Source organism: Culex pipiens, chromosome 3 (genome assembly GCF_016801865.2).
Source record: "Culex pipiens pallens isolate TS chromosome 3, TS_CPP_V2, whole genome shotgun sequence".
NCBI lineage: Eukaryota > Metazoa > Arthropoda > Insecta > Diptera > Culicidae > Culex > Culex pipiens.
The window spans coordinates 129,097,233-129,119,321 of NC_068939.1; the positions used below are offsets into that span (position 1 = coordinate 129,097,233).

A 22,089-nucleotide genomic window follows, 5' to 3' on the forward strand; every position below is an offset into this window, starting at 1 on the left:
AAGAATTGTACAATTAATACACTATTTCCCCCTTGTGACGTAGTTCTGGTCTTCCACTATCTACATCCAGTCTCCGCCATTACAGCATACCATCCACTGCCCTGATGCTCCCTCCCCAATCCCCGGCTTTGATTCTAACTACTGAGCAGTTCTCTACGGAATCGGTCTTTTTTCTTTAATTTTAATTTTTGTATTTTTTAATCCGGCTGAAACTTTTTTGGTGCCTTCGGTATGCCCAAAGAAGCCATTTTGCATCATTAGTTTGTCCATATAATTTTCCATACAAATTTGGCAGCTGTCCATACAAAAATGATATGTGAAAATTCAAAAATCTGTATCTTTTGAAGGAATTTTTTGATCGATTTGGTGTCTTCGGCAAAGTTGTAGGTATGGATATGGACTACACTGAAAAAAAATGATACACGGTAAAAAAAATTTGGGTGATTTTTAATTTAACTTTTTGTCACTAAAACTTGATTTGCAAAAAAACACTATTTTTAATTTTTTTTTATTTTTTGATATGTTTTAGAGGACATAAAATGTCAACTTTTCAGAAATTTCCAGAATGGGCAAAAAATCTTTGACCGAGTTATGATTTTTTGAATCAATACAGATTTTTTCAAAAAATCGAAATATTGGTCGCAAAAATTTTTCGACTTCATTTTTCGATGTAAAATTGAATTTGCAATCAAAAAGTACTTCAGTGAATTTTTGATAAAGTGCACCGTTTTCAAGTTATAACCATTTTTAGGTAACTTTTTTGAAAATAGTCGCAGTTTTTCATTTTTTTAAATTAGTGCCCATGTTTGCCCACCTTTGAAAAAAATATTTTCGAAAAGCTGAGAAAATTCTCTGTATTTTGCTTTATTGAACTTTGTTGATACGACCTTTAGTTGCTGAGATATTGCCATGCAAAGGTTAAAAAACAGGAAAATTGATGTTTTCTAAGTCTCACCCAAACAACCCACCATTTTCTAATGTCGATATCTCAGCAACTATAGGTCCGATTTGCAATGTTAAAACATGAAACATTCGTGAAATTTTCCGATCTTTTCGAAAAAAATATTTTCAAAAATTTAAAATCAAGACTAACATTTTAAACGGGCCAAACTTTCAATATTACGCCCATTTGAAATGTTTGTCTTGATTTAAAAATTTTGAAAATATTTTTTTCGAAAAGATCGGAAAATTTCACGAATGTTTCATATTTTCACATTGTAAATCGGACCATTAATTGCTGAGATATCGACATTAGAAAATGGTGGGTTGTTTGGGTGAAACTTAGAAAACATCAATTTTCCTGTTTTTTAACCTTTGCATGGCAATATCTCAGCAACTAAAGGTCGTATCAACAAAGTTCAATAAAGCAAAATATAGAGAATTTTCTCAGCTTTTCAAAAATATTTTTTTCAAAGGTGGGCAAACATGGGCACTAATATTAAAAAATAAAAAACTGCGACTATTTTCAAAAAAGTTACCTAAAAATGGTTATAACTTGAAAACGGTGCACTTTATCAAAAATTCACTAAAGTACTTTTTGATTGCAAATTCAATTTTACATCGAAAAATGAAGTTGAAAATTTTTTGCGACCAATATTTCGATTTTTTGAAAAAATCAGTATTGATTCAAAAAATCATAACTCGGTCAAAGATTTTTTGCCCATTCTGGAAATTTCTGAAAAGTTGGCATTTTATGTCCTCTAAAACATATCAAAAAATAAAAAAAATTAAAAATAGTGTTTTTTTGCAAATCAAGTTTTAGTAACAAAAAGTTAAATTAAAAATCACCAAAAAAAATTTATCGTGTATCATTTTTTTTTTCAGTGTAGTCCATATCCATACCTACAACTTTGCCGAAGACACCAAATCGATCAAAAAATTCCTTCAAAAGATACAGATTTTTGAATTTTCACATATCATTTTTGTATGGACAGCTGCCAAATTTGTATGGAAAATTATATGAACGAACTAATTATGCAAAATGGCTTCTTTGGGCATACCGAAGGCACCAAAAAAGTTTCAGCCGGATTAAAAAATACAAAAAAAATCGAATGACCGAAATCTCAGAGAATTGCTCTACTAATAAAAAGGAAATTCATAGATGAGAACAGGTCAATGCGGATGGAGAGCAAATCGAGCTCAGTATCCCCTCACAAAGACTGGTAGTAAGTGTGAATAAATAATGAAATAGAGGAAGAAAGACAAGAAGAATAATGAAAAGATAGTATGTCAATGCGGATGGATCGATGATCCCCTCACAAGGACATAAAAGAGATAGATGTTAGGGAGCAAAAGGGAGATGTTAGGGAGCAAAAGAAGAACAGAAAATCAGGAATAAGAAATAGTCAATGCAGATGGAGAGAAAATTGGATTATCCAATCACAAAGAGATCAATATAAAAAAATAATTCATCAATTCATTTGAAATAATAAAAATATTGTCTTAAATGGAATGTTTGTATATGTCAGTGTAAATGAAAGAATCTTCTGAAATTCAAAATGGAAAGATCTCACCAAATCAGAAATCTTGGGCTTCAATCCATTTGATCGTCTCGTCACTTGTGTCCTGAATAGAGGATGACGAGCGGGAATTCCCGGGAAAAAATTCCCGGGAAATCGACCATTTTAGGACCTCTCGATTCCCGGGAAATTTGGTCGAGACTCCCGGGAAATTTTAATTTTATAAATATCGAAGCGAAATTATATAAATTAATCAGAATAATTGGATGTTCAATGTAAGATGTTCAAGTTCGAATGAACCAATGCTTCTCTTATCTTCTTAACTTCCAAAAATTTCTAATTACTATAATTGAGAAAACTTAAAATAATGTGGACCCCAAAATTTACAATAAAGCATACTTAGCAGTTAGACCCCAGAAAGAAAGTCTATTTTTTTTAAATATTTTTTTAAATTTATTATTTGTAAGAGGGAAAAGCCTTTTCAAGATTAGTATAATTTCCATTTCCTCTTTCAGGCATAGCAATCCTTATAATCTAGTTTTCTTTAAATTCTTATTAATTTAATTTCGCTGTATCAAGGTAATTTCCTTTTTTGATGCCAATAAGTTATTTTGTGTTTCACTTCAACCTCAATATTAAATTATAATTTGGAAGAAAAAAACTCTGGTTATCTTTGTAAAGTTAAGGTCCGCCAAATGTGAACATTCGGGGTTTCCTGAAAACTATTTCTTCAATGAAAATCCTTAAAAAAGGAAAAACAACTTTAAATTGTTCTTTTGAGTCGCTATTTAATTTCTGTAAGTTTTTTTTTAAATTTTTTCTTACTCTTGCTAGTGCCTTAGTTAAAGAAATAATTGTTCCAAAATGGATTATGATGCAACACACAGCTGAAAGGAACTCCAAAACTCTGTTATGCACTTCAAAATAACTCATTGTATCTTGATTATTCACCAATAAAACCGAATTGAATTGAATTTAATTGAGTCGCTATTTATCATATTGCAAAAATTCCGGTACTGGGAAGTTGTATATTAGCTATTTTTTCACTTCACAAAAATCTAATAACAAGTTCGTACAACAAGTTGTATTTGCAGATTCAGAAAAAAAATCAAAAGGTAGATCATAGTTCCCAAAAATAATGAGGCTACTAATTAACGTTTCATTGAATAAGTATGAATAAATCGTAACTGAATTCATTGAAAAGAAACATATTTTTAACTTTTCTTTATACATTATTGGCACTATTGGCATAGTTAAAAACACTCCCGGGTCCCGGGAATTCCCGGGAAATTTCCAAATTCAACTCTCGATTCCCGGGAAATTGAAAATCTCGAGAATCGTCACCCTCTAGTCCTGAATCTTCAACTGTTCAAAGTTTCCAATTCCATCTGCAGCATCTGCAGCTCTTCTGGTTGTGCATGATCGACTGCGTGCACCACCCGTTGAATGGTCATCACTCGAAATTTCTTCTGCTGCTAGGAATTGTGGCCATGATCAACGCTCATGCTTATGGGAAGCAGTTCTTGGAATGGGACTGTTAAAACCACTCCTCAAACACATGCAATTGTTCACTGGATTCGGGCTGCATCTCCTGGTCACTTTGTATAATTCCCTTTTTTTTTGTTATTCGGCCGGTCTCTTCCTTTTCGCTGCCGACAAACCGTGCAAAACACTTTTTCACCGAAACGACCCCAAATTCTTTAGTGCCATTATCCCTATGGATGGCCACCGGATCAGGGGAAGGTATTCATTCCCTTAAATTCACTGATTACACATAAACACAGTTGAAATTATATAAAAAAAAAATCTTTAAAGAATTTATGGAAAAAAACATGACGCAGCAAAAAATTTTCACGTCCGCGCGCGCCGATTACTACGATCCAACCTGAAAATGTTGAATGAAATGGAATAGATTTTAATAATTAAAAAGGACAAAAATAAACCATTTTTTTATTTAAATTTAAACAACTTGAATTTGAATGAAATTAAATAAAAAGAAAAAAATTAAACAAAAAATAAATAAAATTGAATAAAACAGCTAACAATCAAAAGAAGTAAATTAAATAAATAGAAAAAGCTGAAAATCAAAAGTAGTAAATTAAATAAATAAGATAAACAAAATAAATATAATTTTCAAAAATTGCATAAAATTCAATAATTAATTGAAATTTAATAAAATTAAGTTTTTTTCCTTTATGCAATTAAATAAAAGTTTATAAATTGTTTAAAATTGAATTAAATTAAAATCACGTGAATAAAATGCAAATAAATCTCGGGTGAGATTTTAAAAAGTCGTAAGAGCCACCGTGACCTTCGACACTAATATTCGTTTTTCTCCAAATTGTAACAAAATTTCATTTATTTTTAGTTTGGGGCACTTGAAAGACGTGTAGATGAACAATCTTAAGCATTTTTGAAATTGGTTTTTCGTAAGTAGGTCGAATACCGAGGCAAAAAAGACTTTGTTTACCATTGGCTCTTACGGCTTTTTGAAAACTTATCCGAGAAATTTAATTGAATCGAACATATTGACAAAAAATATTTATAAATTAAAGAAAATAGGAAATTATGAAATAAAATAAATTACCAAACAAAATATAGTTTTAAACCACTTTTCTTTTGCACTCAAACTGTTCGAAAACTTCCAAAAATGTTTGACTCACTGTCCCTTTCTACCGCCTACCGTAAGCCGCGAAGGTAGTTTCGCCGACAAAGTTCTGCTGCGCTACCTTGTCCGTTTTCTTTTGAACCTGATCTGCTGTTTGTTGTTGCCATCTCCCGGGGATTTTAATGGGGGTGCCCCCAGAAGGCCCCAGAGTTGACGGGGACGTCAGACCGTCGCACCGCTTAACTTGTTAACATGTCTCTCGCGCAGAGGTTCCTCCAGAAAGGAGACCGCCACCGCCGCGAAAACAGGTGCTTTGATTTGAGGTGGCCTCGAGACAGCACCCCAAAACCAGGAGGAGAACGGTTTTTTTTGAGAAACGAAAGGATTTGGGACGGTTTTAAGGGGGAGGAATCGTCAAGTAATTTTGAAAATTTAAAATAACTACAATTAGGTTTAGGTTTTGACGTTTCGGCCCCCAGAAAGTCTTCATCAGGGTCATTAACCAAATTTATTTTTTAAATGTTACAAGAAAGCTGGAAATGTGACTTCTAGGTGTTTCGAGCGATCCTTTCGCTTGCCCTGCTTATTTTCGAAAGGAGCCCAGAATCAGAAGGTATATTTCCCGATCCGTCGGGCGCATAAAATGTTATCTGTGAACGGGCTTGTTTACACGATACAGTCAATTGAGCCACACGTGCAGACTGACGCACGTCCCTTCACCCCTCGGAGACTCAAACGAAATTGATTGCAACTGAAAGGAGTACAAGTTGGAGGCACCGCCACGGAAAGAAAAACGCACTTCAGATTGTCAAAAGTTATGTTTATTTAAGAATTTCAGTTGTGCAGTTGAGCAATTGTTCAGTGTTTCATCAGTTCTGAGGTTTAGCTGTCCAGTGACATAATTGTTCAGCGGTACAGTTGTACAGTGGTACAGTTGTTCAATGGTTCAGTGGTGTAGTTGTTCAATGGTAATTTTCAGAATTCCTTTTTCATTATCTTTTCCGTGCATCCAACAGTGCAGATCATATCCAGGACTAGTCAGTTTTGAGAACAATATTTGAACCACCGCCGCCTTCTAGATGTCCTTGACCAAAAGGATTGGTGAAGTGGTTGATAATTCAAATGACCTAGATTGAAAATTGGAGCGGCTCACGAAAGTGCAACCTGTTCATCATCTCCAACTCCTCTTAAGCCTGGCTTAATTCGAAAGTCCGATTTGCCACCGAATTGAATCGTCATTCGCGGCAGCCAAAAAGGTATATCTAAGGTGGCATTTCCACCCGGTAGCCGTGAATTGCCCTAATTGGTGGTCATTTGAGCGCCCATTTCCCCTCCTTAAATCCGTCCGTGCGTCGGCAAATTCCACACGCATCAAAAACACGCTCAACTCCAGGCTTAGTTGAACGCATAGCCCCCGGGGCCCCCAGGTCTAGGAATCGCTGAGCATTCATTCATCTGGGGAAGGGGTCTCGAAAAATCGCGTGCCATTACTAAATTTGCCACGGGTGATAATGATTATTGGTTTATTAGAGGCTCGCCGAAACGGGTCATCATCATCGGCGAAAAACGAGAGATGCCGAAAACGGAGAGGGGGAAATTGCCTAAATTAGAAGCAACTCTGGAGTGGTCGTGTGCCTTGAACATGTTAGGATTTTTTCAGCAATAGTTTGAAGAGAATGTCGTTTAAGCCTTAAAAGGAAGAGGGACGTAAAACCTGATCTGGTGTAGGCAAGTGGGTCATTAGCTACGCAATGTTGATCAACAATTAATAAGTGAATAACATGCAAAAAAACCGTAGTTTTTGCCTTTCTTACAAAAGAAAGGTTTAAGGTTTGTTTAGTGTTTTTCGTCTTATTTTCACCCTATTTTTCCTATAAAATTTTTGGTTTTATGCAAAATCATATACTGAACATCAAATTCGAAGTCACGGCTCCTTCTCGCTCGAAAGATCGATAAGCCGTCAAGTCGAAGCATAAACACCAGCACATTTACGCTTGCGCGTTTCACGCTGCGCGTGAAAGTTTTCTTTCTGGCTTCTTTTAATAGATCGACAAAGTGCAATATCGATGTATATATTTTTTCAAGTTAATCATAGACTAACATTAAAGACTGAGTACCCTTTATTTTTGTTCTAATAATGTCAATCCAATAAGTTTTTCTTAATTAAATATAGTTATCTTGCGACCCAGAATGTACATCTGAAATTAAATAAAATGGCATTCGAAGTTCAGTCTAAAAAGATTCGAAACTTCAGGTCAAATTCTCACTGGGTGGTATCTGGGTGCAGAATAGTGGTTCGCAAAGCGGCCTCAATTTAGAACTGTCAAAGCGGAACCAATTTACTGTTTGCAAAATGATACCAAGAAGTGGCAAGTATTGTAATCGATCTATAATTTATTTTGTCAGGATTAAAAAAATGACTCGAACTTTTGAGGTATTCGAAGTCAACAAATCTTAAGATACAAAGATACATAATCTCGGAACTTCCATTCGGTTGTTCTTCTGGTTCACAAAATTCCACCCACTTCTGACGCAATTTTTCGTCACGTGGAAAATAAAAAAAAGCATCTTTTGGCCACCCATCGTTTAGTCTACGAACAAAAAATGCGCGAAGCACTTAATTTTTCAGCAAAAACTTTAACATCAACAGATCCAAAATGTTTCAAAACAAGTCACTTCAGCAGCAAAAAAAAGTCACGCTTGAGCTTGAACAAAGCCTTCTAGTTTGTTTATGTTTACAGCAGTAGTGCACTTGTATTAGTGAGGAGCAGTTGGGAGCATTCGAAAATCACGTTACGCATTCTGTCTTTTCAGCACCCAGGGTGGTATCATTATGTTTCTGAAAAATTAATTGCACCAATATATTTTTCGGAGTTTCATCATTTTGTAAGAAAGGCTCTATTTCACTTCTGGTGATATTAAATCGGGTTTTTAAATCAAACTAAAGATAAAAATAACATAAAAATTGAAAATAATATAAAACAAAAAACAATAACTTAAAATAAAAAAAAATTACAGGAGAAGGAAAAAACACAATAAAATGGGTCACGATTCTTAACACAAATGATGCATCAATGATGCAATGTATTTTCGAAAAAAAAATACAGCAAATTTCAGTTTTTAAGAATATGGGTATCAAATAAACGGGATTGTTTTGTATTATTTTTACTTAATTTAAAAAATAATATTTTTTTGTTTTTTTAAAATAGGTATCAAATTATCGGAAACTTTGCAAACATTTCGATGGAAATATTTTTTTTTAACGCTCAAAATTTTCCCATTTTTTAAATACTTATTTTCATAAAAGTAGTAAAAATATCAGTTTTTTACAATATGTGTATCAAATGATCGGAATTTTTCATACATTTCGAAAGTTATACCGCATTTTTTTAAATACTCAAAATGTCTCAAAACAACGTATTTCAGAGAAAAAAATACTTAAAATTTATGTTTTTAACAATATGGGTATCAAATGAACGGGATTTTTCATACATTTCGACAGTATTTTTTTTTGTGAAATACAAAAATTTTGACAAAGTTGTTTTTTTAAACGATCGGAAATTTTGCATACATTTCGATGGAAATATGTTTTACAAAACCACGTATTTTCGAAAAAGAAATAATAATTCAATTTCTACAATATACGTATCAAATGATCGGAATTTTTCATACATTTCGAAAGCTTTACCACATTTTTTAAATATTCAAAATTTCCCAATACTACGTATTTTAGAAATAAAAAAACTAAAAAAACATATTTTTAACAATATGATCGGGAATTTTTCATACTATTCGATAGTAATAATATTTTTTGAGAAGTACCGTAAAACGGGGTGACTTTGATAGCCGGGGTGACTTTGATAGGTTTGCGATTTTTTCGCAAAATGAAGAGTACAATTAAAAAACGTAAGGAATGGTTTAGAAACATACTCATCGTGGTAGAGAAGTGTTCAAAGTACCTCAAGAAGAACTTTTCATAAAATTTTGACAAGTTTAAAAAGTTAGTTTACTACAGTTAAGAAAATGTTGATGAAAGTCATTATTTTAAACTTCTCAAAGTGTCATGATTTTCTCAATGTGTATGATTTTTAATCGGAAAACGGAATGAATTTTCGGATTCTTTGCACAATTTTCCACTAAGAGAAGGTTAAAAAAGTTTGTAAAAATAAATAATATGTGTTTTTGAAACACAATTATAAAAACTCTCTAAATTTATAGGCAATTTCAGTTGTACAAATTTCATGTATAATGTGAAAACTTGTGATTCGTGCTTCGAATTCAGTATAAAATGCAATATAAATCGATAATTTTATAAACATAACTAGTTTTAACAAATTTCAGGCAAAATTCCGACTTTTAACAATTTTATCTCAAATTTATATGTATTTTGCTTAAAAGCTTATACACTTAGTTAACCAAATATAAACATTGATTTTTTTTCTTAAATACTATATCAGCTACTTTAGCGATGGTACATTCAACGTACAAATGAAGTTTGAACATCTTAAATATGATTTTAACAAGAAAAACTATGACTATCAAAGTCACCCCGGAATTCAAACTAAGAATTTTTGACGTAACTATTTTTCTAAACATTATTTAAAAAACTTTTTTTCCGAAATAGTGCATGGACTTTGTGTAGTCTACCCCAGTACATGTTTTAAAAATAATAATCTTGAGAAAAACCTTACCTGTGGGAAAATATTCCAAAAACAAATTGAAATCCTATCAAAGTCACCCCGGTTTACGGTACTGAATTTTTTTACAGAGCTACGTAATTTTGAAAAAAACCAAATGATGGGACCATCCATAAACCACGTGGACACTTTTTTGGGAAAATGTTTGATCATTTGATAGCTTGGATAGCTGTATAGAAAAACTGAAATATTGAGTATTTTTTATTTTCAAAACACGTAGTTTTGAGAAAATTTTGAGTACCATTATCTGGGGTGAATCGGGACTACAGTCTGAATAGGGACAGCAGTGTTTAGAGCACCTAAAGGTTTTAAATTTGAAAATGGATGTACACATATTGTTGATCTGAGTCTGTTCCATCCGAAACCAACCAGAAAAAAAAAACAAAATATTGTACTCAAACATGGCTAACTTCATCATCCCGGTACGAGAATCGAACTCAAGACCTCTGGATTGGAAATCCAGCACGCCGCTAGTCGAAATCCGTCCCCTACCGGTCAGTCTTCCCAGTGAGCAGATTTACTCTTTGAAGGGATCTGACTTGCGAGCCAGACAGGAATCGAACCCATCACCTTCCGCTTACAAGGCGAAGCTCGGCAAAAACTGCTGTCCCAATTCGCCCCAGTTGACGGTATTTGAAAATATATTTCCATCTAAATGTTTGGTAAAAATACTAAGTTTCGTGAAAATTTCGAGTATTTCGCATAACATCATTACTTTCGAAATTTTTGAAAAAAAATCCCGTACCCATATTTAAAAAAAACGGATATTTTCAATACTTTTTCAAAAATACGTAGATTTGTGAAAATTTTGAGTATTTTCAAAAATGTGTGTAATAGCTTTCAAAATGTATGAAAAATTCCGATAATTTGATACCTAAACTGTTAAAAATCGAAATTTTTTATACTTTTTCGAAAATACGCAGCTTTGTGTAACTTTTGAGTATTTTCGAAAATTTGTGCAATAGCTTTCGAAATGTATGAAAAAAATCTCGATCTTTTAATACTCGTATTGTAAAAAAAAATTAAGTATTTTTTAAAAAACATAGTTTTGTGAAAACTGTTAGAAAATTTCAAAAATGTTTATTATAACTTTCGAAATGTGTGAAAAAACCGATCATTTGATACCAATGTAGCAAAATCAATAACTTGGAGTTTTTTTTTTTCGAGAAAAATTTGCTTTTTCATAATACTAGATAAATACGTATTTTTGTGAAAATTTTCATGTAATTATAATTGCAATGGATAACTGACATCATCATGATTTTAAAACACTAGATTTGTTTTAATGTTTGGATGATTTTTCATATACCCAAATGTAAAAAAAAAGTTCAATGATATCAAAATTTGACTGTTTGATATTTGAATGATATTTTTGATGCATGGAGAAAGTTTGAAAAAAGAAACATAAAGTTTTTAGTTTGAATCTAAACGTTTCTAGATTTGAAATTGCTACTTCTGAAGTTTGAGGTTTGAATTGTAATGTTTGATATTTTGAGTTAGAAAATATGAAACCATGTTTTAAAAAATAGATAATAGATTTTATCAGTTCTAAGTTTCATGTTAGATTTTAAAGTAAGAAGAGTGAAATTGAACTTTGTGCAGCTTGATTAAAAGTTTTAAGTTAAAATCTTGAAGCTTCAAATTTAATATCCGAGTCTAATGTTTTAAAATTTCACCTCATTGTAAACTCTCAAATCTTCAAACGATTATCACAAAAAGGTCAACATAAATGAGTGATGCCTCGCAGCCATCACTCTTCAGAAAACGTCGTCGCATGTCGCGTTTATTTTGGTTGGTTGCCAAAACATTTTAAGGCATTTTTCAAATGCCAACATTTTTATGCTGTCGAGGTCGGCAGCCGCAACCAGAAAATGATTGCCCCGAGGTGAGATGCTTAATTCATTGATGATTATATTTTCTGACCATGTTTGACGAGAGAGAGAGTGGTTGGGGAGAGGGGAGGAATTTCAAATCTTTTAATGGACATAAAGTTGTTCGGCCCCAAATGGAAGAGTGATTCGGACGTTTGAGGGCAAAAATGGAATGGTAAACTCGAAAATGATAGTTTCAGGTCTGGAGGCAAAGTTTGAAGAAACGACGTCGGTCCATAATATGTTATTATCGAGTTAGCGTCCAACAAACATTAATTAAGAATGGATTATGATGATTGGGGATTGGGAATTTGATGGTGGTCGCATTTGACTCGGTTTACTGAAATGACTTAATATTGTTTGCAAATAGATTGCCAGATTGCGAGGAAGGAGCATACAGTTGTCATTAAGTCGCATTTAAAAGAGTAAAATATTTGCGCAAACAGAAGGGGTTGGTGACGAACCGAGGAGATGTTGGAGATGATGTGAAGGCTGTTTGAGCTGTTCAAGAGTAAGTGCTGCCAAGCGGAGGAGATCTGTCAAATATTGACAGCTGGTAAACAGGTAAACATCCACCGCTTCTCGCGGAGAACCTGACGAGCGATGACCAGTAACTGTGTCATTTGAAGTTTTGTTTGGTTTTGCATTACCGTAAAACCACAGAGTAAAACAATAGAATGACAGATCTGAAACTTCATTCCATTAAATTTCAATGAACTTATGGCAGCATATCAATTTAAAGATAAAATTAATCGAAATTTTATCAAAAGACAGTCAAATGAGGGTTAGAGAAATCTGATACTACGGCCCTGGTATTTGACAAAAGGGTAAAGGGCCCCATTTTTAGACAGTACAGTAATTGGTCTTTAATTTGGACAATCTTTTATTGAACTTTAAGGGTTTAGGTCATTAGGATGAAAATCTTTTAAAAAGATAAAGGTGTAAATTTTGTTGGGAAGTTACGTTGATAAGATTTGTTTAGTAAAATAATACTCTACAGCTCTTTTTAAATTAATGTTGCAAGCTGTTTAATAAGAATAGTGAATATTTGTTCCAAAAAACTGAACAAATGCACCATTCATCATGTCCAGATTGCAATCACAGCTTTTCTGGAGCATGCAATCCTTTCAGGTTGTGCGGTATTACAAAACAGGTCAAAACAACGCGAAAAGTGCAAAAATGGCAATAAAAACGTAAAATATGAACATGTTCCACGACAACAACTCAGAAGGGCGGACGAAAAAAAAGCAAAAAAAAATCTGGACGCCGGCCACTCGCCGTCACCGTCCACCGGTCGTAGACAGCTTCGCTGGGCCAGAAAATGATCGAATGTGGCTGGACTTTATTTTTGTTTTTGATATTGTGTTTAGGGTGGTTCATTTCATAAAAAATATGATGAGTCTATTCGAGGAACTTTACAAAATTTGCCTAAAACATTCAAGAAACTATTTTTTAATCAAATCCCAAATTTTGGGACAACCCTAGCTCAATGTCAAAGCAAAAAAAATCGAACCATTATCCGAAACCTCCACCGATCGGACCAGCAACGAGTGATAGTGCGTGGGAAGTTCGCGTGGCGCGTGGCACAGGTTCTTCTCACTTTGAAAAGTGCATTGCATTCACGGAACCAGCGGGGAGCCCACTTCTTCAAGCTCAAGCCGTTTTGTCCCGTGCCCAAACGCTGTGTCTCTCTGTCGCTGTCTCTCTGTCTCTTGTTGTTGACGAAAATTGAGCACAGGGATGGGAAGCATCAACATTTTGTGACATTTGTTCATGACAGCGTGAATCTTGAAGTGCGTTACGCTGACGTGAAGTCGGCGTTTCCAGATGAACGCAACAAGTTTGAAACTTTTTCGCAAAAATAATGCTTTAATTTAGAAAAACAACAAAATACAAACGTACTAAGAATCGTAACGCATGATACCGTGAGGCGTTACGTTTTTCTTATTTGTCGTTTTCTCTGGAACGACGCAACATTTTTGCAATCTTTTAAAATCAATGTGTACGTTATGTGCAGATCTACAAAACGCATTTTGAAGCATGCAAAAATATTATATGGTTTAAAAGAAATCGATTAAATGAATAGTGTAACGCCTCCGCGTTATCAGAGGTTTTTTTTAAGTTTCACTACGACGTTATTAGTTCTAAAATATTTTAGATTGTTTTTACTAATAGTTTCTAAAGTTGACGTTACATTTCTATCTTCCCATCCCTGCCACAGACACTGACTGCCATACAACTCTCTCAGGGACCGGCCACTCGGAACCGATTCGTCCCACTCGTCCGTCTCGCCGGCTGTGGGACAACTCCGCAACAAACGCGCGGGTTCAACCGGTTCAACCCAAGAGTCTCTCTTCAACAGACGCCAAGAGGTGATAGTTGCAAGTCACTGGGGGAAAGAACAACAACTCGCGGGACATAGGCCTTCTACTGCTTTTTTATCAGGACCGAACACCTTTTTTCATAAAATATTTTTTCACTTTCATTCTTCAAGGTGATCGCTTTTCTAAAAATACACAAATCCGTTGACTCATTGTACCGAGGAATCGTGGGTCCAGTCCGATTTTGTCCTCGCTCCAAAGTTCTTCACTTCTTGTGACCTTGTAAAATGTTGACCGTCCCAGATTTGATTTCTCCACGATTGTATCCAAATCAGCAGCTTGACGAAGATCGGGGAATCCACTGTCGTAGGACTATCGATTGCCAACCCCCTCCACCTTAAACGCAGACTTTCCACACCGGCGCGTGAATCTGCTGCTCACGCGTGCTTGGAGTGTCATTAATCTTCATATGAATATTAATCATTAGGGGAGAGCGCGCCCGATACCTCGTGTGGCATTCCGGTGGACCTTGAGGAGAGGTTGGTTAGTAGCGCAGGTTGTCGTGTAGAAATTGACCTCTTGTGCAATCGACTGGAATCTGCGGTGGAAGGATTTTTCATTGTCACGAGAGGTCATCGCGTTGATTGATCGATGCTGGCAAATTATTTATGGCCACTGTTTGGCATATTTTGGCGGACGTTGAGTTACCGGGCAAAAATACACAAAAGTAAGTCCCTTCTACAGAAATAACTTGGACAAACAACACAGTTTTTGCTTTTATTTAGTCCTAATTTACATCTAATTTCTCTCGAATCATCATGGTAGCTTCCTTCAATCCCTGGTAGTCCTTCCTAAATCGGTACCAATTCATAGTCTGGTGCTGGTCGTCCTTCTGCTTGTACAATCCGTTAAGGTTTCTACAAGAAATCACATTTTTAACATTCGCAATTGCCCTCAACTCTTCGGAACTCACGCTTCCATGCAGAAATTGAACCACCATCCGCTCCTATAAAACTCCGCACAAGATTTGTTCCCGTCCCGGTCGTTGTCGCGATCCGGCGTAGAAAACTGCATCCCATCGCTCACCCTCATCGAATCCCCAGCCGTTCCCCGGCTCATCCTTCCCAAGCTCAAAGTAAAATTCGTCCTCTCATCCGACACCTCAAATCCATCGTACAGCGCGTACTTGCTCGTTCCGTCAAAGTCCCGCAACTCCACCAGCAGTTCGTGCTCCCCGGACCGCGTTATCCCGTGAATCTTCTTCAGCCCCAGCCAGTGCTCCTCGTCCGGCTCGCCGAAGCCCTCCTTGTACTCCTGCCAGCTGCGCTCAAAGTCCAGCTGCCCGTTGTAGCGACGATGAATCACGATCCAGCCGCCGGATCCAAGCGAGCTGCGCTGATTGCAGTAGGCTATGAAGGGCAGGGTGATGCCGGCCCGCGGACGGATCATGTGCAGATTGCTGGAGTTTGAGGGAACCGCTCGGCAAGACGCGTAGTAGGCGCCGGCTGAAATGTGAACCTTTTTAGGGTTGGGCTACTAGGATGGACTTTACCTTAAACCTTACTGTTTTTGGAGAGTTCTTCGCGTAGAATGATTTGTTGTTCTGGAATTAAGATGAATCATTCAATTTTACTCAAGATGGCTTCAAGAATGTCAAACCTTTTATCGACTTAATCTGCTCACTCAACTGATTAAACTGTGCTGAAATTCTGTTAAAAAATACAGTTAAAATCTAACACCAAAAACGAAAATCTAACCTCTCCTCGAATTCCTTCAGCTTATCTTCGAATGTCGTCGAGCAGCAGCTGCTGTTTAGAACACTTAGGATGGAAAGTCCCAGCCACAGCTCTAGCCCTCGATACGGTCTCATTCTAACGGTGGTCGACTGTTGAATGAACTTGGCTGAAGGTTTTTATCAAAAGCATGCTTTCAGTTTACGTCACGAGTGGAACCTTTTTTGATTGTGTAGGTTGCGTGAATAAATTATGAGCAGAGTAAACAAATTGTTGTCGTGAATGTGGAAGGGCTGTGAGTAATGCTGACCCGTGTGGTATTGAATGTCGTCGATTTGTTCAGTGATGTTGAAGTTGGAATTTTAGGGTGATGATGGTTCTCTTGATTGTTTTTTTTTTAGATTTTTTTCGACTTTCTTTCTCTGAATAAATTAAAAAAAACCCAATGGGTAATTCTCTACCAACTCACTTTTTATCACTTTTTATCACTCACTCTACCAACTCAATTTTACATAAAAGTACCTTTGACACCAAATTTCTATCTAATCACCGTTTTAGGCTGCAAATTATTAAAAAACACCTCTTTTTTCGCATGTTCAAAAATGGAAGTGGTCGTACTGCCCCTCCGTCACGAGATATCAAAAAACGGACCTCGGATTCGTGATCAGGGACAAAAGTTACCCCTTAAGACAAAGTTTCACGCAAATCGAAGAGGGGTCGGAGCAACTGGTGTGTGAGTTGGCAATTCTCCGCCAATAAAAAAACAGTTACTTCATTCACCTTTAGGTGATTGGTGCCTTCCTCTCATTTATAGAGTAAATCCCCTCCCCGCTGAAGTGTCACAATTGTATATGGATGGCCATAATAAAAAAAGTTATGCATATAAAAAACAAAATCACTGCAGACTTTTAGTCAAGAATATACAGACACCGCCTTTGAAGCAAATGGCCATTTGAGGTTATGTTGAAAATCACCCTTTTTTGTAGTCGTCTAAATGGTTTTTTTTATCATAACTTTTAAACTACTAAATGAAACTGTACAATTTTCAATACCAAGCTGAAAGACCGGAAAGTTAGTGCGTCCATTCCGGGAATTCCCGGGACAAAATTCCCAGGATTTTTCTTAAACCGAGAATTCCCGAATCCCGAGATTTTTTTTTTATAATTTGTGCCGGAAATTCCCGAAATAAAATAAAAATTAATTTTGGTCTGGAAATTCAGATTTGATTGTGGAAATAGATGAATAGTTGAATAACTCATAATCGATAATAAATTTTAAGCATTATAATTTGTATTCGGCATGTTTTAGCATCATTTTGATCTATAAAGGAAAACTGGTAAAATTTTAGCTTACCGAACGCTTCAAATATTTCCTATCTGATTTAATATTTTTTTTTTAAGATTGAGATATCAACGCATATTTATGATTAAATTTTTGGAAAAAAAAAACAAATCAAATGATTTTTCATCAAACGCTGACATGTGGGGCAAATCAGGACAAATGAAACGAATCAATTGCATTTGCTGCTATTTGCATTTTTTTTTGTTGCATGATGTTTTGAATGACTTTGGTTAAAACAGGAAAAGAACAAAACAATTTCACAGAACACCGATTTTTAAATTTATTGCTCTAAAATCTCCTTAAATATTCAGACAGTAATTCTGTTTTTCCCTAGATAATTTGTAAAATATCTTTATTTCGCAATTTTTTTTGTGAATGTTGAACTTTTCAGCACTAGTACCAATAAGTAATTTTTTTTATTTTTTTTTATTTTAACGGTGATTTTATTTAACACATGAATGTTTGCAAAAATTCCATCGGGATTGAAAAAATGTTGTAAACTTGTTTTTTTTTCCAGCACTTGTCGTATCTCTAGATTATTTTTTCAAAACAACCAATGTGCCATCCTATGTAAATAGGACATGTACGACTAGTGCTGAAAAAATCTTCTTTTTGCCACTTGTTGCTTAAACTTTTATTTTATAAAACATGAAATTAAAAAGTTATCTAAAATTTTACATTGACTGGTGTAATTTTATTTGTTGACACCTCTTGCTTTTTTTAAAGATATTTTCAAAGAATTTTTTCAAGCTTTTCTAATCATTTCATTTGAAAAAAATTATATATTTATAAAAGTTTATTTAATTTGAACCACATTGTAGTTCAAAGCAGAACATGAAAAAAAAACTTTCTTTTAATTTCATTTAAGGGGTTACATACATGTAGAAAATCACAAAATTTCATATCACAGAAAATTCACTAAATCCACTAAAAAGATAATTTTCAATCACTCCTGAAAGTTTCATGAAGATATTTCGTGACTAAACTGAGTAAGAGACGATTTAAGTTCACAATTTTGCCATGCGCAAAGCGAACTGTCAAACACCGAGTTGATTTACGGGTGCCACGATATCTCGAGATGAGATAGACCAAATTGGCTGAAATTTGGGGTGAAGACTCCCAAGACATATTCCGTGTGCATGACGAAGCCCGATTTTGAAATTTTGCGTTTTTAAAAAATACAAAAATCAAAAACTATCGATTTTTTATATGAAAAACATACAAATATTTTTATTTTTTTTAATTAGGTTTTTGAAAATCGGCTTTCGTCATGCACACAGGACCGGTTTAACGAGTCTTCACCAAAATTTTGAGCCGATTTGGTCAAAGCAGTGTTGAGATATCGTGGCACCCGTTTTTTGAAACTGCTAACTTCAAATAGCTATATCTCAGCAAAGATGCAACCAAATGTCCTCAAATTTATTTTGTTAACAGATGAAAATGTATATTTCAATACCCTGAAAACAGATTTAAAAAAAGTTTAAATTTGTGCTCATACCAGCCTCTGACATTTTGGCCGATTTACATGTATGTAACCCCTTAAGCTATTTAAAAACTATCGTTCTTGTTAAGATTGACAATTAATATGATTGAGCTAATTCTATGAAAAACATAACAAATATAATGAAAAAATGAAAACATATATTTTATGACTGTTTCAAAAATTTCCCGGGATCCCGGAAATTCCAGGGATTTCAACAATATTTTTCCCGTTTCCCCGGAAATTCAAAACCTGGGAAATTTGAACGCCCTAGCTGTGAGTAATGCTGACCCGTGTGGTATTGAATGTCGTTGATTTGTTCAGTGACGTTAAAGTTGGAATTTTAAGGTGATGATGGTTCTCTTGTTGGGTTTTTAAATAGTAGTTTATGCAACAAGTTGCAAAAAGAGGATTTTTTCAGCACGAGTCGTACATTTATCCAACGAGGTTGACCGAGTTGGATAAATACGACGAGAGCTGAAAAAATCAAGTTTTGCCACGAGTTCCATACAAAATTTTTTGCAATTTCGAAAAACACCCATTGAGTGAAATTTTAAGTCGAATTTTCATGTATTTTGTCAATAAATCGTTTAAATAAAAAAAAAATGTTGAAAAGTGTTACTTTTCGAAACAAGTGCTGAAAAGTTCAACTTTTCAGCACCGATTTCAGTGCTGAAAAGTAGAACTTTTCAGCATTTATTTTGAAAAGTGTTGCTATTCGATTCTGTTATTTTTGGTACAGAAAAGTAGGATATTTCGTCGTTCAAGAATGACAGGAAAAGTAAGTAGTTTCACGACGGAATTGCAAAAATATTTTTTTGACGTTCTGAATAAATTTACAAAAAACAACAATACAAATAACAAAATACAAAAAAAAAGAATTTTTTTAAAGCGTCGTGAAGATCACCCTAGTCTAGAACTTAATGACCAGTTTGATATCAAACCCTAGCGCAGCCAATTTTTCGAAGAGATCCTGGAGAAGGCCAGGTTAGATTTCGCGTAGCCTTCTTATTATCTTTTATCAACATTTGTAGTGCGCCATTGCATTAGAATGCAATAAAACATCACAAACGTTAAAGCGGCCAGGCCAACTGCGTAAAGTTTACCGCAGAGATGATTCGTTGAAGTGAGTTGAGTTTAGGCACGGAGTTTTTTTTTCTCCAAACGGATCAACCAACTCATGCACCTGTTGAACCCCCTCTTTTTCGAAACTACCACAATGACATTCCTCAAATATCGCTGGACCTGCTCCCCGGTATTACCGGTAGCCTGAGAAATCCGACCCCGTAACAAAGTTGCATATCACCTACCAGAGTCAGACCCTGCTTTGGCGGGCTCATTAGCGAAAATTTGGCAGCGCAGGTTTATCAGGGCAGCAGTTGAACCAGTTTGGCCACTTGTCACCGCGCGGTCCTTCTAATCGGTTCGGGGTTTTTTTTTCTCTCCACCTCTTCAGTTGTCTATCACCACCAGTCCGAGATGGACCTTTTTTCGAAGGGGGGAACTCCCCGTTGATACCGTTGGAGGACATGTCGCCGAGTTCTTTTTTTTTCGCGGGGTGTTAATGACTGCTTTTGGTGCTCAATCTTCGCTCTCGTTCGTGTAGCATAATTAGGTCCAGGGCAGGGCCGCCGTCAACGCGAGCAAAAAACTTGGACGGACGAACCGGCGACGAAACGTCAAACGACCGACACGAGCCCGAAATGGTCGATAAATCTTAATTCTGGAGGCCTCGGGCGGTGTCAAAGTGTTTTGCGCTAAATGGGGATAAGAAAAGCTAGCGAAAATGGGCTTTAAAGTTAATTAATTTAATTGGAGTTGTGCCATTTTTTTCGTTCAGCCCAGGATGTGTTTTGGGTCCAGCAGAACGTGACCAACGCGTGCTTGAGCTGACAGAGGGGAGAGGGGGGTGACATGTTTTAATTAAGATCATAGACACGTGCACAAGAAATCGGCTTTTAATTTGGGCAGTCATGCGTAGTTTTGCATAAAGAAATGGGACTTGACCAAAAGGGAAGATTTACGGCGGTGACCGTGCGTAAGCACCACCTTAATGAGCTTGTTTAGTGCTAAAGTGTGCTGAAATGCTTTTTTTCTTGAACTGTTTCGTTTAAGGTACCGTTGCGGTGTTGACGAAAGAAAGGATTTGTAAATGTCAATTGGGCCTTGGTTTCAGTTTGGTCTCAATGTATTGCGTTCTACGACCACTGATTATTAAAAATAAATTTTCAAATTTACTATCAAATATAAATAAATTATTAAGATAGTTATTTCGGTAACAAAAAAAGTATTCTTTTATGAACAATACTTCCAAAACTTACTGCAATTATTTTATCCTTGGAATTTGGTATATTGTATTACCTGAAAAAGAAAGAGAAAAAAGATTATTGGGTTGGTTTAAGAATTTGTCCGTGAATTCTGAAAAAAAAACATACAAACTTATTGAAACAAAACATTTTCTACGACTTTGCTATTAAAATTTTCATAGTATTTTTTAATTAAATAAACCTCGTTTAGAGATTCCTGATGTAAACTGCAACCATCCAAATTCTTTTCAAAAAGTCCGTTCCAACTCGTGCAAAAATTGGTGCACACAACCCGGTTCACGCAATGAAGTAAAATCAATAAACCCATACATTTTATTTCGTTCCGGCTATCGCCCACATTCTCTGCCAAACCTCACCAAAAAGAAGCCGAGATCCTGGCAGAACCGTCTCGCTGCCGCTATCTTCGAGTGTCCAGAGTTTGCTTTTTGCTGCAGCTGCCCCCAAGGCTGGTTATCGAAGTTTAATTAATATTTCACCACCAACCGTTGTGTCGCTGATACTGGTTGAGTTCACAGACCTACGTGAAGTTGCCGGATCGAAGCCGCTCGTATCGAGAAGGTCGCCATTATTCTTCCGAGGACCAAATCGTCGCGTTTGTGGTCTCTTGTCGAAAATATTCAAATTCAGGATTTCTTTAAATGTTGTAAAAAGCAATTGTGTCAAGAATTTATAACATCGCCAAAGTGTCGTTCTGTGAAAAATTTAATTCAATTAAAACCAAGCTTGTATACAACTGTTTTGATTGCCTGCAAACCCGCAGGGTGAAAATGAGAAAAAATCGCTTCCTTCGGGATGGGTGATATTTCTTCGAGTCTCGCCAGCCAGAGATAAAGGCAAACATTTGGAGTGGTAATTGACGCCGCACTCCGCCATTGAGTTCTGACAAATGGAAGACATTGACAAGCCACTCTCAATCACAGCCCGCCCCAAAAGGTTGGAGTTACTCAAGAGTGTCTTACTTCGCATAATTATGCTCAACAGCCCAATTAGAAGCATTTACATACGTCCAATCGACACGCCGGGTCCAAGTCGGTCAATAATTTGTTTCAGAGACCGCCGTTAAGGACCCCATCGATCGCGCTCTAAGGTTCGGGGGGTATCAATTGCTCTTGGAGCGCGCTTGTTAAAACTATTGGTACTAATCACATCCCGTCAATTTGCACAGTGCCGCAGAGCGCGCGTTGGTGCTAAGTGTACGAAGCGGTGAAGAAGTGCAAATTAAGCCTACTTAAAAAGCGTGCGCGGTTTGTTG

At 35.8% G+C, this 22,089-nt stretch overlaps 2 protein-coding genes across 2 annotated transcripts in view; both read right to left on the minus strand.

Moving 5' to 3' along the window:
* Nucleotides 1-22,089, minus strand: part of LOC120414838 (helix-loop-helix protein delilah) — a 101,773-nt gene that overhangs the window by 54,526 nt on the left and 25,158 nt on the right. The gene's annotated exons all lie outside the window — the stretch shown is intronic.
* Nucleotides 14,708-15,866, minus strand: LOC120414841 (fibrinogen-like protein 1). The gene is made up of 5 exons (XM_039576165.2): nt 15,714-15,866; nt 15,616-15,665; nt 15,521-15,559; nt 14,930-15,461; nt 14,708-14,873 (listed from the first exon to the last, which is right to left on the minus strand). Exons 1-5 carry the CDS (start codon nt 15,824-15,826, stop codon nt 14,744-14,746), a joined length of 864 nt encoding a protein of 287 aa, XP_039432099.1. The 5' UTR covers nt 15,827-15,866; the 3' UTR covers nt 14,708-14,743.